Raw genomic sequence first — 17,652 nt, 5'->3', positions numbered from 1 at the left:
TTCGTTCACATTTCAATATTCAAGAATCCTCTATACTGTTTTTCGGGGTGTGATTGACCTTTTTTAACTTAATTGTTTCCCAACAAAATTTCTTAAGAAATTACATTTTTTCATTCAAAGTAAAAATCAGATGTTTATAACTTTGACTTTGTGTTCAATACATCTAACTTTAATTCGGTAAATAGATGTTTTACTTACAACGTAGATGATTATTTTGAAGGCATTGTTTAATGAAAAAATACGTTTAAAATAAATACCAACGAATGCCATTATATGATAGCAAAATATATTTTGTTAAGAAAATTATTCTGAGCTTTTTAGTGGAATGTCTCACTCGACTTGAGTCGAGTCAAGTACGAGACACTGAAGACGACCTTACTGTTGAGGTCGAAATACGTATCTGCCAAAGTACAATTAAGTGGTGGAATTAAATGGGATTGTATAAACTCGTCTTATGACAAGTGATGATAGCATAGTTCACTGAATTGTTTGAAACATGTTCCGAAGGTAAATGTAATCGAGTTCACTCCCGCTGATCAACTTGACACCGGATTACGGTACTCTACAAGTCTTGCTGCTACTGGCGTTTCCACAAAACGAAACGATGTGGGTACACCTAACGAAGCATAAATATTTACAGCACCCCACGCATTCGTCCGTGGTAGTGATTGCTGAGGAAAAGTTATCACGTTACGTTCCGCCTTAGTGTGGTAAACTTTTTTTTCTATGTTCATACAATAGATGGAGGAAAACACCATCTCGCGTGGAGTTTTCTTTCAAAAGGACTGTGGATACCGAACAACGGCAAGGTATAGAAAAATCTATTCGAGCATGGATTAACGAAGAGTGGATGCAAGGTTAGGTACACCTCTCGAAAGGCGCGATGATTTTATCCGCTCTCTATAACTGAAGTGAGGTTCCCGGAATGGTCCTATGTTCATTTGTGCACAAAACGTTTTCAAATCTGAGCGGAGCACATTTCAAAGTGGTCGGCGTGAAGCTGGCAGCCAACGAGGATTCAAATTCAACAACGGGTGGACGCCTTTTCCATGAAATCCTGCAAAGATGGATGGCTGAAATCGTTTGATATGACGGTTCAGATTGAGAGGGTTGAATGCGGGTCAAGGTTGAATGATGTTGCTATAATGGTGTAACATATTACAGAATTTCTCGGTGCCATCCACCTGGGAATAATTATAAGACGATGACAACGACTATATAGCTCAGATTTTCAACATAATTATTTCACAGAAAATTAGCACAGCGGTTAGCCTTCAACGTTGGTTTGGGACGGGTACAACAATTCGGGTTGTAATAATATCAAAAAGGGGGAAATTTATAAATGGAAACAGATGCCTGTACTCGCCTCTCAGTCCCATTTATTTTTTCACTTCCTAGGTAAAGCTTTATTTTAATTTTACGATGGAGAACATCGCTTCTTTGGGGGGTGGACAAAAAATAATAAAGCTTGCTTTTCCCATACCGAATGTATTCACATGAAGCCCTAATCGGATTTTTCCCAGCTTGAAAAATTAATAAAACTTGACAGTGTTTCACCACCCCACTTTTTTTATGGAAGATTTTAAAAAATATACGTTTCGTGTTCGTCATGTACGCTGACTGATTGACTTAACCGGGTAATTAAACAATGTGTGAAACTTAATTTTATACAAATAATATTTGAACGATTTCATTCCTGTTTTTGGCTACAAAATGATTTCTAACGTTTCTAATTTCTTGAAAATTTGTGAACGTTCAATCACTAAGAATTTTTAAACATGCTTTGTACTTTGTTGGTCTGATGGCATCATAAGAAATATGTTTGAGAGCGGAAATAAGGTGTTGATAAAAATAGGAACTCCTTCTGTGCGAAACATGTTGCAGATTAAAAAGTGCTCATGAGTGAAATTATAATCATCTAGTACAACATTGTTGTACAATCGTATGTGACTGACATTAAAGTTTCGGTAGAAATCGGGCTAAGACCAAATGCACACGTAGCTTTTTTTCCAGTGTTACTTCGTTTAGAAGTTGAATTTAAAGCCGCAAAATCCCATGAAGTAGCAAAGAGAGTAGAAACGCGTTGCATAGCACCCCCATTATTGGTAACACCATCGTATTTTTTTCTAAGTAACTTCAAATCATGCATTGCAAACCATCGCAACGTTTGATCTCCTGGCCAAAGATACTGATGAAATGGTGGAATATTGATCCCAGTAAATGAGATGCGATGTTCGTATTGAAGAACAAATGTTCGCTGAATTTATTGAAGCGACGTCTTCGCAACGTGAAAGAAACTCTTACTGTGCCGGCTATCAGGTTCATTATGAGATGCTCTCAGAAGATAATAGTGCTGTCTAATGAGCAGCTCGAAGTAGCTCGAAGCTGTTCCCGTCCTGCTCGTTCTTGTTTGTCAACAAATGGGCATGAGCAGGACGGGGAGAAACTTCGAGCTACTTCAAGCTCTCATTGGACAGCACTAATGTCTTTTCAAAGCACTCCTTAATTGGAAACAATATTGTTGTTTCTATCCAGGTTTTTACGCTAGCCATAAATCAACTATGGCAATTCAATTTTGACACTAGCTGTGTACAACGATTATGGCATAATTCTCGTTGCCTAGGAATCCTACAGAATTGTTTATGAAGCTAACATTTTCACCTGTTTATTTTGAAGCGTATCGTAGCGAGTCGTCCATAATTTGTTATTTGCATTGCGATATATTTTAATTATTTTTATTGTTTTAGGTCTGTCAATTCCAGAGAACTATTTCACTGTCTATATTATCATAGAGTCAAATACTCTGCTATCAAGATCAAGATATTGGGATCTTGGGTTCGGTTGCAGCTAATTTGTCCCCATATCTCCAGCTGAGGACGCTGTTGTTAGGTACAGGTGGGCTGATTGATACGGAAAGCATAATGGCGTTCAAAAAATTAGACGGTTCCAGAAAGATGAGGATAAATAACGGTTAATTTTGACAGAGCAGTTGAAAACCATTGCTTTCTGAGTAAATATGCCACCACTTTGAATGACGTCACTCTTGGAGGATTACACTTGATTTTTTGACCTGGTGGATTGTAACATTAACAAATTTTGTATCACCAGTAGAAAAACCTTCAGCTGTGGAATTTGGGTTTGTATACCCTATTACGAAGGCCAAAATATGGTTGTATATACAACAGACTGAGGATTCCAGCAATATTCGATAGCGAGAACCCAGTGGACAAAATAATATATAATTCTACGACAAAATGCAGCATTCGCAATTGATGATGACTGCCAAGGAATACGCCGCTGGCAGGGATATCATTAACAATGTCGGCTGGGATGGACTCGAGCACTAATCACTCCTGATCGTCCTTTGTCGCTTTGTCTGGCTGAAGAGTCTTTTGTTGGGAAAAAGCTGGCACAAAAATAAGTGGGCAATGTGCCTGTTTTGACTGGCTATAACCATTTATGTGATTTAAGCTTGTTTGTCGATTATTTGTTTTACTAATTTTAGCCTAAAGACATAATTAGGGAATCTAACTTGGAATTGAATCTATTACAATTCTTATATGTATTGCATACACTCAAAAGATTATGATTCCACGTTGTAACAATCGTAAGGGGATCGCGAGCTGTTATTATGGTCACAAAGAAACACCTTTTGGTTCTTGCATAAGTTTCTGTATTTTCGATTAAATTCAGAATTTCGTTATTAATTACTCAAATAGAATATTTGTGATGTTGAGATGAGATATTTGTTTTCTTGGAAATGGAATGGAGAATGGGAATGGAATGAAAATGGAGATATTTGTTTTCTTGGAAAGCCACACGCCATTCTGCCTCGTTGAACTCACGGCGATCACGTAACATTTCCTCAAAGTTGAGCTCAGTCGGTGAATTACTCTTGTCCAATTCGGTTACGGTACCTACTCCTGTTCGGAAGTGTACCTCTTCTACAACGAGATCAACCCACTCATAGCGGACGAGGGAAATAAAATAGGTTTTTCCAAGTCGGAAGAAGATGGCACATTCCACAAAAAGCTACCAAATCCGCACAAGATACAAGATATGACGTCTTTTTCAAGACTTTTAACTAGGAAAAAGTTGTCCATTTCCCTTGCAACATCCCTTCCATTTGCAACATTCAGTATGATTTGATTTATGAATGGTTCCAAATATATTTATAGATACACCACACCATTTGAATTTGAAAACCCTCGCAAAAGGAAATAAAATGCTTCAATAACGTAAATATTATTTCAGAAATTTTGACATTTGAAAATGTTTCAATGACTACTAGAACGACGCTATAAAGGTTGTACACAGCATGTGTCAAAATTGAATCCCCATAGTTGATCTGAAGCTATAATAAAAAGCTGGATAGATAGAATTGCAGTGCCAGATCGAAATTTTGATAACAACCCTTAACCCCTAAATGCTGGCGAAAAGATAACCCTACCAACCAGTACTCAATAGCAATCACTCGATGAAAACCGTATCTAAATTGATCGTTCCAATAACATTAGAAATCGATTTTATTCTACACTCAAAAATTAAGAAAATAGTATTTTTATTAATATTCAAACGAATTTAGCATTTTTGGAATGTATACTAAGCTTGTATAAAAAGTATGCTATCTTAAAATTGAATTCTAACCTATCCAAGTTTTTTACGACAGTATTTTCAATCATAATGTTCTCTGTTAATTAACGGCACGCTGTTTTTTGGCTAATAAAATCTTCATTTTTTTCCTAAAACCAATCAAAATATAATAATTCAAACAATATTCGTTTCGATAAGGCACATATGTACATATGCTTTTTATTGTAGGGGAGACTGGGTAGACTTTATCCCCTTTTCTGATTTCCGATGTATCACAACCAAAAATAAATAAACATACGCGATTTTCACACAGACTCTCTAAGAAATATAGCATTTAACTTTACTGATGTATGACAGTCCTTAAATTATTGTTGTTATTGATACACAATCGATTTTTTGGAGTGCTGTCAAAAATCGACTTTTAAAATATTCGGGGGAAATTGATCCAAGAACTTGCTTTGATAAAATTAGAAAGGTGCCCTCAGATTTTTTAAATATTTTTCCTTCAAAATACGCAGAATTATCGAATTGCTGTGCGTATACATGAACGATTTTTGTTATTGAATTCGATAGCACATGCAATTTTAAAATTTGGGGAGACTTGATCCCTTTTCTATAAGATCTACGCAATAAATCATTTTTCCTGCCAACCCTTCATCAAATCCGTCAAATCTACAAAATATTAGAAGCCTAAGAACAGATTTATATTTTTTCGAATTTCTTGGCAAAATTTTTGTATGGGTGACTAACGGGGGATCAAGTGTCCCCATATTGAGGCAATAACTTCAAATCCAAATATTCCAAAACTTTGATGGAATGTTGACATTTTAATCAGTTCAGATCAAAAAGCATATTTATGGCTTGTTGCTGTGAAAAAACGAAAGACTTTGGGCATTGTTATGAAAAGTTGTTCAAATTTTGCGTGGCCAATAAAAAATCTTTAGGAAGTTCAAAACATACAAACCGCCCTGCAGAATAAATAAGGTTGTCAATTCAAAGAATAACTCATCACATAAAGGTCATTTGTCTAGAGGATCTATACTAAAAAATACGCTAGAACAAAACTACTTTAGCTAGAACAAAACTTCTTTAGTTCAAACAGGGGGTGATCAAGTCTCCCCGGGGATCAACTCTACCCACCTTCCCCTGATGTTATCTTAAAATAATCTCCAATCTAAGTAAAATTTCTGTCACATTGTCAGCTACAGGCAAATCCTGACCCAACTAATACCTTCCCCAATATCCAACTCCGTGGTACTTGAGGGCGTCACTGAGTCGGGGGCTCTCATTAAGTAAGTGCTACATCAACACTTCCTTCCCATCGCAAGTTACAGTGAAGATGGGCGTGGCCAGGAGTAGTAAGCCTCATACTTTTGTGATTTTTATCCTAGATTGAAATCAAGGACCCTTATGCCTTCTACAAGGCCCATTCTTTGAAAGGCAAACTTCATTTTAAAAATAAAATTCAGCTTTGGCGAGGAGATAAATCAAATTTCCATGAAAATATGTATTTTTGTTAGTTAAATTCCGTTTTTCACAACACATGTAGTACGTGCCAAATAAAATCCAACAACCCACATGCATTTTATAAGGCCTTCTCTTCAAAATTCAAACTTTATTCTCTAAGTGAGCTTTGCAGCTCATTCAGCTAAATTCAGCTTCGCAGAGCAGGGAAACCAAATTTCTTTGAAAATACGTACTTTTGTAAATTAAATTCAATTCTCCACAATTCACCTGTTCTACAAAATTCAAACTTTATTCTCAAAGTGAGGAGCCGAAATTCAGCTTTGCAGAGCAGAGAAACCATTTTTTAAATACTTTTGTTAATTAAATTCCGTTTTCACAACAAATGAACGTGCCAAATAAAATCCAACAACCCACATGCATTCTACAAGGCCAATTCTACAAAATTAAAGTTTTATTCTCAAAGTGAGGAGCCGAAATTCAGCTTTGCAGAGGAGAGAAACCAAATTTCTATAAAAATACGTACTTTTGTGAATTAAAACCCGTTTATCTCAAAAACTGGACGTGTTACAGTCAATCTGAATATGTATATGAATTCAGCGTAAAAAAAATTATTGAGTACATTGAAAATGGTTGAAGGGAGCAAAAAAAGCTTTGTTGGATAATTGGATAATTATCTGTAAGCAAATCATATTTATATTTGATAACCTCTGGGACCTTTCTCACAAATTAACTTCTTTTCGAGAAAACTTCTCTTTTCTTCATTTCTTTAGCAAATTTGTTCATCAACATGACCTTACAGAATATTTTCCCATGTAAAAATCCCGACTAAAATTGAAAAAAATATGAAAAATTGAGATTAGAATTTGTATGGGAATTTTTAAAAAGTTGATCACAACACGCATTCTCGCCTACTGTGCAGGACAACGTCTGCCGGGTCATCTAGTTCATGATCTTCATAACACTTACGCCAGACCTATGATGTATCCAAATACTATAATTTTCTAAATGATTATCGACGAGTGCTTTACAGAAATGACATATATTATAGGCAAAGGATTTTCAAATAGCCAAATTTGGTTGAAACGCAGTCGAGTTATTAACGTTACGGTCGGAAATAGGGGGTACTACCCAAATGGTCCCGATTCCTATGTTGGAAAAATATGAAATATGTTCTTATCCTTTAATTCTACTTAGTGAAAACGAAAAACCTCTACAGAAGATCTAAACATTTCAAGTCACTGTAGCTCCGTCTGCTTTTGTGCCCTCAACGTATTTAAGTTTTTGTAATTTTTACAAAGATTACACAGAGATATGCTTCGGTACGAATGATAGAACATTCTGCTTTTTGTTACAATACCGCGAATATACACTTCAGCCCGTAGAACAAACAGGTATCAGTGCATTCACATCAGCCAATAGCAGCAACTCAGCCTTTGTTCCCTTCCGAACCTTACGCCTAGTGTTCAGTTTTTCGTTTACATATCCGCCCCACATCATCCTTATCACATTATGCTGCAGATTTGAAGCGATTTACAATCATATCAACCCCAATAAGCTATGCCACAATCAGATTTCGGTTCAGGAGGAAGAGCACGTGCATGTTATTATAGAGTGCAACATAACCCGTTCCTCTGATCCTTACGTGTACCCGAACTGTATGTGTGTTGTACTTATTTTCCCCCATTTAACGCATCGCAACTGCGCTCGTCGGGGTGCAACAGGGAGGAGGGTGGCATTATGGAACCACCCACGACACCCATCGGCCGGGACGAGTTGGCGCTGAGACGGCACCGGTTCTTCTCTGATCTCCTGAATGCGGCCCACGCCGCTGTAGAGCATCGAGTGCGCTTTGATCCGCTCGGGCCGTCGGTGGCTAAGGAGGACGACGAAGTGTACCCAGGTTTGGAATGCATCATACTGTGTTAAACTTTTTTATTAGATGTTGTTTTGCTTCCTTAGCCATTCGGTGGTCGTTTACGTTCTTAATTTTTTCTTCCATTTATACACCTTGGTTTTATGTTGCTGCTAAAACTTGAGCTTTAGCATGACATTGTATCTTCCATATTATTTTGTCTTCAGTGGAAAAATGAATTAAAAAGCTGCTAATGGTGTCTTATTTTCCTCAATCACTAAGTGTACGTTATTTGATGCGTTTTATTTTTTGTTTTTTCACCTATAATAAATCTATCGTATCTCTCAAATTTCTTTTTTTATAATATGTTTTTTCAAATTTAAAATGTATGTGTCGTACAGTTAGTATTCGAACTTGTAACTGTGAGTATTAAATTCAGTGTATGTTTTTTTACCGAAATTATTATTCACAAGTTAAGTCATCGAAATTCGTAATTACATCATTATCAATTTGGGTACGTGTGCAAGAGACGGAACCTCATACAATATGTTCACAATTTTATTTAACCATTTAAAAAGGATTTCGATTATTATTCGCCCGCATTCCAATCAAAAGCCTTAATTTTCTATATATCACTAGAAACCTAGACAGATACATAAGGGCCCATTCGCAAATTGCAAAACGCTTTAGCAGGTGGGAGGGGGTTTCTCGGTGCGTTATGGCTCATACGAATTTGTAAATCTTCCACACAAAAAAAAATCGTTAGATGAGGTAAGTGGAGGTTTAATATTGCCAATTTTAGCGTAACGTAATTTGTAAAAGAACCCTAATCATGTACTAAAAATCAAGCACTTCGGTTGTGAAGCTTCCGAGTAATGGGCATTGCGGATGGTAATAGGGGTGGTGCCAATAGGATGACAATCATGTTTGATAAATTACTGCCAATAAAGTATCACGAATATCAAAGGTTGCCTGGAGCTTACACCACACATGCTGAATTCATTCGAGATTCGAAAAAAGAATAACTGCCTGAAATAGTGAGTTGATAAATGCTGTACCATTTCTTTCTCTATGTTGACAACCATAGAATGATTGAATCAAGTTAGAGACCTTGGCGAGCTGTCGTAAACTGTGTGAACCTATTATTTAGCTAGGAAGAACCGCTCCACAGCCACACAACGTATGTTAAGTGGTACTTGCAGTGCTCACTCAACACTAATAGCACAACATTTAACTGAAGGTTGTTTTACTCTTATAGCTTTTGCACCGGATGTATTAATTGTGGTGGTTTAGGGACTTTCTTCTTTGAATGCTGAAAGTTTCAATAACCACTGTCTTTTGGATGCTCTGGAGGTTATGAGATAGTCCCAGCTCTCCTAAGGAGCATAGAGAAGATATTTCGGGACGATTCTGGTTGCTGAAATGTCGTATGATACATATCAAATAACCAGTACGCTAACTTTCACCAACCTTCTTCCATTCGTGGAGAATCTTTCGGAGGAATGTTTGGTGAAACTTTTGAAGGAATTCCTAAAGCAACTTCGAAAAAAAATCCTGAAGGAATTCCTGGAGGAACTTGATTATTAATAACTACTCTGTAAATGAGTGGTAAGTGGTAAGCGTAAATGTCCCTCAACCCTCTGGTCCTAGATGGGTTGATTTCCAGACCGCGCTTTTTGCATTTTTAAAGATGAATCCTCTGATGTGCTGGTATGGTTCAACATGTAGCTTTATTTATTGATGTTGAATTTAAGCCCAGAGTGGCTTATACAGCACATAGCAAATGTGTCCATTCTTCTCGGTCTATAACTGCACGTCACTAAACATAAACACGCAGGTGACGAATGATCCACAAATAATCTTCCATCTAATTGACCTACTGTGCTCGCCACGCCTTCTTGGACCTGTCGAAAACTTATCTCACCGGTTAGGTTACATTCAGGAATTCTGGCTACCATCCCGGCTCGGCTCACCGCATTCGTCCTATTTTCGCGGAAAGGTGGGACCACACAAGCTGATGATAATATTCATGGTTCATTCGGCTTCTCCCATACGTACCATCTTTCATCTCCAGCCAACCATAGATAAGTACGCAGATCAACGCGTTTTATTATCATCCTGTCGGTGGAGGCTGATTCTCGGAATCTGTTTCGATTGCACTTGTATCGGGTTGCGATAAGTTATGGATCTTTTTATCGTCATATGTCATTATCAATAGAGAACAGAACAGAACAAATGATTGTTGTTACTATCTTTGTTACAGAAATTTGCTGCCCTCGGCTGGCTTATCTCTCAGAACAGAGTGAATTCTGCAACCCCTGCGAGGTGTTCGTTGATGAGTGTGATCTAGATTTGTTCAGGTGGAACATATTCTCGATTCCCTGGGCAAAGTGTACCTCCCGCGCGAGGAAACTCGTTTGCTAATTTAAAGGAGTACATCACGTATGTGTTTCAAATGCTAAAACGGATCATTTCACTTGTTCGCCAAAAAAATCATTTCGCTCGTAAAAGCGTTTGAAAAAACACGCTCAAAAGTATCCATTGTTCTATGTGTCGATCGTCAAATCACTGTTTTTAACGATGAAGATGGTGAGTTAAGTGTGTTTCAACTCACGATTGATTTGATTTGAAAATTTGGTAAAAGGGTGGCCACTAAATTTAATAAGGAATAAATAAACATCCCTCTTCCTGTTTCTATGTTTTTTTTTTCTAGCGCGCATTCCAGCCAAATGATTTGATTTGTTGAACGTCACTTTAAACTTACAAATACCGTAATGAGCTCTTTATTATAAGAAAAATCACGTTGATTTCGTGAGTTTTATTCCGGTAAATTAAAATCGAAAAAAAAGGATATTTGTAGACATTAGCATTTTGTACATAATTTAACTGCTGCATTCCTACTGTTGGTGATTCACTACCGTCTACCAAGTGTTTCTTCTGTTCCTATGTTCCACTAGGATCAACCTACACCTAAGTTAGATAATAAGCTTTAGATATAGGTTTTGGTGTACTTTGCATGCTCTCATCTTAGTACCCCGTAATGCTGGGTAGACACCTTTGCGTGGTGTGTTACGGTGTAAGATCTACCACGATCACATTGTCAGCTACAGGCAAATCCTGACCCAACGAATACCTTCCCCAATATCCAACTCCGTCGTACTTATGAGGGTGTCACTGAGTCGGGGGCCTCCCGTTAAGTACTACATCAACATTTTCTTCCCCTTCCAAGTTACGGTGAAAATGGGGGTGGCCAGGAGTAGCAATCCCTGATTTTTATCCTAGATTGAAATCAAGGACCACACCCACCTTGATTTCTGATAGCAATTTGAATAAGGATTTCAAAAGAAAAACATGAGTATCACTAGTGTCCAATCAACGAAGTACACCGTAACTATGCTATGCTACTTTGCATGCTCTCACCTTAGTTTATAATTTATTATGAATAGTTGTAATAATTCTAGCAATAATAACTCAAGAGAGTTGTAGACTTTAGCAATAAAAATAGGGCTTTCAATTTTACCAAGAATCAACTTCCCGGGAAACGGGAAATAAAATCGAAATTGCCCGGGATCCCGGCAAATAATTTTAAGCGATTTAATCGAAAGAAATGTGTTCAAAATTATTATCAAAAATAAATTTTGGAACTCAGATTATTTCGCCTTACACATATAACTTTTCTTAAGTAGATTTAGCTCAATGTTGAAATACATTACAAAAGTAAGATACTTGCAATTTTTTTCATATAACTTAGTCTTTCCTTTGTTTTTATTAGGATGCATTACAAAATGATTCTAGTATGCCGTATACTTGATCTCCATGTTGTAGCATAAAATTTAAGTATTTCAAACCAATCAATTTTAGCCACTTCAAAATCCGGTTGTCCGGTTTGGCTGAAAAGTTTATGAAAAGCATATTGTGCATTTAGACCAAAACTGTTTGTATGACGCTGATAAACTGGCAGCAAGGCCCACTTCCGACGAGATTCACACGGAAAAATAAAACAAATATGCAGCACTGGACGGTATTATCTGCCACAAAATCGAGCTTGTTTTGTCGCTGGCACCACTCGATTTCCACACTTCCAAACGCTCTTCCGACAATGTGTTGGTAGCAAACCCATTTTTTTGTAGTTCATGATGTCAGAAGTAAGTTCGGAAGTAAAACGTTGGAAGTCGGAATTCAATTTAGTGCTGGTGACACAATATCTCATCATGCGAAAGCGATTATGAGCTGACGCGTTGAATCTCAGATATTTTCCGAAATCATGAATACGTCTAATAAAAATGAAAGCCTTGAAATGAAAAACTAAATAATTAACCCTATGACTAAAGAAAAACACGAAACATAAACTTGAACAACTTTCACAGCATATAATTGCTGAGAATAATAATAAACGCTCAATTTCAGTGGATTTGGCCTCATATAGGGAAAGAGGTGGTACAATGAACGGTTGGCTATATTTGAATCATTTGTTTGAGAAACTGCATAAGTCCATTTTACACTATTTCGAGAAAACAACAAAAAACTGTTTTTTAACAAATTTGCACCGAATCTTTCGATTTCTTCGATACAGATCAATAGTTTTTGGCAAAACTCAACACCCTGGGGCACTTTCAGTGCAAAAAATGTAAGCAGTACTCCACAATTGCTCTTCAAAGTACGTGGACATATGTAGTTTCTCAAACAAACGATTTTTTTTCATACATTCCTGAACAAAATTTTTTTTTTCGTATTTTTTGCCAGAATATGTATTTTTGGACGAGGATTCAGAATATATAAAAATCTCATTTTGGCCAAAAATGTTACATATGCAGTTTCTCAAACAAACGGTTCATTTATATGAACCGGTGCCAGCGAAAGTGGTACATGTTACATTGAGTAATTTTTTCAGGAGACGCATTTTCCCAAAAACATCGAATAATAAATTCATATTTGCAATTTTTTGCAACTAAACTGTACCAACATGTTATGACCGATGTACCTAAAGATACACCCAAAAAACAAATCTGACAATTATTGTATAAGTTCGTGGCATATACAATTCTGTAAGCTTTTTATACAGAATATAATACAAATCTGTAAGATTTCAATACAACAATTGTATAAAAATCTTCCAAAAATTGTATATGCCACATTATTATACAGTTTCTGTAAGGTTCTTATGCAGAACTGTATTAAAATCTGCCATCCGCTGGTTGGGTGTAGTAGTGAAAAATAAGCGAAGTTTAAGACAAATTTCAAGTTTATTGGAGCAAATTGCACATGTACCACCTTTAATGGGAACAAAAGGAAACAGAAACCGAAAAACGTTGACAGTAAAAGTGGTACATGTACATTTTGAAAATCATTCTAAACTTCAGAAAACTATCTTGAAATTTAAAATAGGATTAAAATCCGAAGTGAAAACAGTCATGTTCCCGAATTTTATTTTAAATATGCTGATTTTAGTGGGTGGAACTGTACATGTACCACTTTTTCTGGCAACGAAATGGCCATTGTGATATATACCAGAAAATAAAATTTGCCTATCTCCAGATTAAGTTCCCAAAAATCACTTTTTCGTTATTCCCTTACTAGATGTTTGCAAAAATAATCCGTTCGTGTAAAAAACTGAAAATTGACAAAAATGGTTTATGTACCACTTTTGCTGGCACCGGTTCAATTATTAAAACTTTATTAAGGCGTTTGTTAACCATGCACAAGTTTCCTCGAAATAAAACAAGGTACCTGCTAATATTTTGGGTTTGGGACCGAACGAGTAGCTATTACAATGCGAAATATCAAACGAGGCCGTAAAAATAGGGTATGATCACAGAGAACAGACATACTAGTCCGTTTTCAATCTTGTGTAAGGAATTTAACGGACGTTTTGAAACGCAACACAAGTGGCAATCTCGTGGAGGCGCTGGCATCGCATAGTTTCTTTCATCAAGAAGCTGTCAAAATTTTAGGCGCCACCAGAGTGTATGTAATTAAGAGTGGCGACATGAACCGCATTTGACAGGTCTCCTGCTCGTTTGGAACACGATTTTGTATGTGAATGACAGATGAATTTTGTTCCAATTCTGACAGTGTCACCACTCTTAATTACATACACTCTGGGCGCCACCACCCACCATAAACATAAACAACAGATCCTCCTCCTCACTCTGGTTTTGATTCCATATGTGATGTTTCTTTCTCACACTAACGCAAGCGATTTCTCTGCCATCATGGAGCGCATGGTTTGTTTTGTGACCCTTTCCATTAGCCACAGTCATATTTTGGCCAACATTTTGCGAGACGGAAAAAGGATTCATTGTTCGAGCTAATGCAGCACATAATACCTATACGAAGTGGTCATTGAATCCGGAAAGCCGTGCCATCAAGTTCCTGATTCGAAGATTTCGTAATACCGTTCGAATCGTTTGGTACCGCATCAAAAACTAAAGCTCCAAATGCAGTCTCTCCGATGTCAAGTTCCTCGTTGTCAGACTTCGCTGATATTTCCAAAACAGGATTATTTTTAACTTCTTTCACATTCCTTTACATTGTATTTCTGTCGTACTTACTACAACCATTTTTGCACCTTCTCTAGCCACAAATCTGAAGCGCTCCGGCAAAAAAGTTGAATTCGTTTTGAAACGTTTCTGGCGAGAATTCAATACCACCTTGCAGAATTAGACGTCGGACTCCTTTGCACTCCGCACCAAGTCCACACACGTTTACTGGAATGTTCAGTAACAGTATATCCCGTACCTCGTCATGATCAAAATTACTATTTGTTTTGGTGCGCACTACAGACACAGGATAGAAACGATGTGATTCTCACAATCAACTTGCATGTGTGTTGTGGCGATACGATTTCCTGAAGTCCTTGAAGCTGATGATGCCTTTATGATACACTAGTTCTGCCTTTCAACTGCTCCAGAACGGAAATTTGGTGAGCCAATTCCAATATATATTATTCATTTACATTAAAAACTATATTAAAATAACGTCGTAAATAATAAATCAGGGCAGGGCTGATGCTGATGCTGATCACAGTAAACTATTAGATTGCTGGACATACTTCAGCAATTCATTTTGCTGTAACTAGAATTCAGATTTTGGTGTGCAAATATATTCATGATTTTTCAATTATTCATTCCCGTCTAGTCTTTCAATTCAGGTTATGTATAGGAATATAACTGAATAACTGTTTTGGAACACTATCTCTCTTCGACAGTAGTTAAAACTATTATAAGCATATATTTTTTCACCAATATGAGAAGTGGCTTGAGTAGCAGAAACTCTACTTGGCAATTGAATCAGATTGTTTGAAGGTATGAAAAAGTGTTTTGCAAAAAATATTTTTTTACCTTGTTGGTTCCATAGTGCCTGAAAAATAAACATCAACAGTTATCACGTGCTGGAAGAGGCGGCAATCTTGGTCAGTGACGGGAAATGTCATATCGATGTCATGGGACTAACTTGCTAATAACTTTTCTCACAAGTCATTTACAATAATGTTTTCCATATAAACATGTAGCCTTCAAATGACCCGAAAACTTTCTCTAATAGGTAATTTCTCTAAATATGATATTGGCGGCGTGAGAGCCGAATTAGTGTCAGATGACATTAATGTCATGACATTCCGTGACATTTTTTTAATCTCGCTCTCATGGCTCACACTTTGTATTTAGAACAATGATCTGTTCGACAAAGTTCTAAAACCCTTTAAGTACTACATGTTGATCAAAAAATCCGAACTGTAAATGACTTTTGGAAAAAGTTATTACGAAATTAGTAATAGCAATGCCATGACGTTTTTTTGACATTTCCCATCACTGATCTTGGTATCATTTTGGCGCGTAATGTTTGTTTGATGAAATTGACAGCTAGTACGCTTGACGCCATGAAAGACAGCTAGCGCCACCAAACGACGTATTGCCACAGTCAGTATTCTAACGTACTTTGATTTACACAGCTTTTTGAGTAAACTTTGTTCTAGCCTGGATGTCTGTTATCTGTGGTCTGATGTAATTTTCAACCATTTTTCCGCAAGCTTTATTCTTAATAAATTCATCATAACATTGATTCAAACCGGTTCCAACTACAGCGGCAAATAGGACAACCTGCAGAAAGATGTTGCAGGGGTAAATAATAAAATTATTGTTTGGATCGTTAGAGGAAGAGTTATTTATCACAAGGCATGTATGGAGGAAAAATGAACACTTGTATCGAACTTTCTCAAATTTATGATACAAGTTGTGCAATTGTGAAGCGGAAGTTTAAGAAAGAAACCATATCAAATAACCACGATAAAACTTTGAATATGTAAGTCTAATTTAAAAATAACTGATATTTCAAAACTAGTTTTTTATTATTTTGATAATTAGGAGCTTTTCAAAAGTTATAGGGTATCTGTTCCTATATCAATAACAATAAGGCAATGCGTATATGAAATGCATTTATTTCTCACCCAATAATCAAGAAACATGAGAATAATTATGCTCGAATCACATCATTTTTAAATGAAAACAATTTGCTAACTTCAAAAATGAAATTGTTGTCACATTATAGAAGTATTTAGCCAAAAAACATCATCACTGCCATGCACCTATTTCAATAACATTCAAAAACAGTTAATCCTATGCCTGTACCTATATCAATAATACTGTTTCCAACATAAAATACGCACACTATTACTTGTGTGTATACGTAACGATATGATTGCAGTGATGCCGAATTCTTCAATGTTTTGTATTTGAGTTGAAAAATAATTACAAAATTCCAGTTTTTGTTGTAGTTTTCCAACTTATCAATTTAATTTTATGTTTGTCATAGCTTATCTCTTCGATATACCTTGTTTTACAAACATAAGAGTTGAATTTCACAATGAAAGTTCATTCAAGCATTTTTGAAATAAAAATCTAGGTCGGCAACCCTTGCAGATGCTGCAAGCCATGTAAATAGTTTGGAATACGGACAAGGATAATTTAGACGTTGTTCGAAATAAACCTATATCAAACTATAGGAAATCGCGTTGGTTTTTCAAATATGATTATATTTATAGTGAAAATGTGATGTGCTCTATGTGTTGTGAAGTGAATTTTGAAAGGATACATTTGTTTTAGCTTGAAATTGAGTGGAAAACAACGGCGTGAAATGAGATGAATCTGCTAGTAGCAATCGAGCAGTGCATCAAACCAACAGCTCAGAGGTAGGAAAATGAAAATAAATGTGTTTTATAATTTTGTTTTTAATAATTTGAGTCTTGTGAACTAAATCATTACTCAAACGAAATTTTAAATAATATTCCAAACATTGGAAAAGGTGGTCTATTCATTATTGTATCCATACGATGTGAGAAATTTTAATCAAATTGATTTTTTATTTGGTTTATCGACGGTTGGGATTAATATACGGGCTGTTATTAATATGGGAACAGATACCCTACCAGATTTTTCAAAAGGCTCTCGTAGTAATCTTAATTAGTTATGTATAGGGTTTCTTACCCCATTCCCGGCCTAACATGCATACGACTGCATTATTTAATTGATATTTATGACAGGAAGCAACTTTTCCTAAATTTCGTGTGCCGTGCAATACTGCAATGGGGTTCACTTCTGCTTAAAAATAGCTATTCTTGCTGAACATCGTTTGAAAAAGCTTTTTTTGATTTAAATTAACGAGGTCCAGCACTCATTTCAGTCATAGCGATTTCATTTCCGGCCCACTTCAAAACCAGTTCCCGGCCTAAGCAAAATTTCGCTCAA

General features: G+C 36.4%; 1 protein-coding gene across 1 annotated transcript in view; it reads left to right on the top strand.

The window, feature by feature from the left end:
- LOC134212054 (adenylyl cyclase-associated protein 1) overlaps positions 1 to 17,652 on the top strand; it is a 61,032-nt gene that overhangs the window by 13,274 nt on the left and 30,106 nt on the right. The window contains exon 3 of the mRNA XM_062689558.1: positions 7,782 to 7,960. Within this exon, the coding sequence (XP_062545542.1) occupies positions 7,782 to 7,960 (179 nt within the window). The remainder of the gene's footprint in view (positions 1 to 7,781; positions 7,961 to 17,652) is intronic.

Source organism: Armigeres subalbatus, chromosome 2 (genome assembly GCF_024139115.2).
Source record: "Armigeres subalbatus isolate Guangzhou_Male chromosome 2, GZ_Asu_2, whole genome shotgun sequence".
Taxonomy (NCBI): domain Eukaryota; kingdom Metazoa; phylum Arthropoda; class Insecta; order Diptera; family Culicidae; genus Armigeres; species Armigeres subalbatus.
Note: the sequence above shows the minus strand (reverse complement) of the source record. Positions and strands in the feature narration are given on the sequence as shown.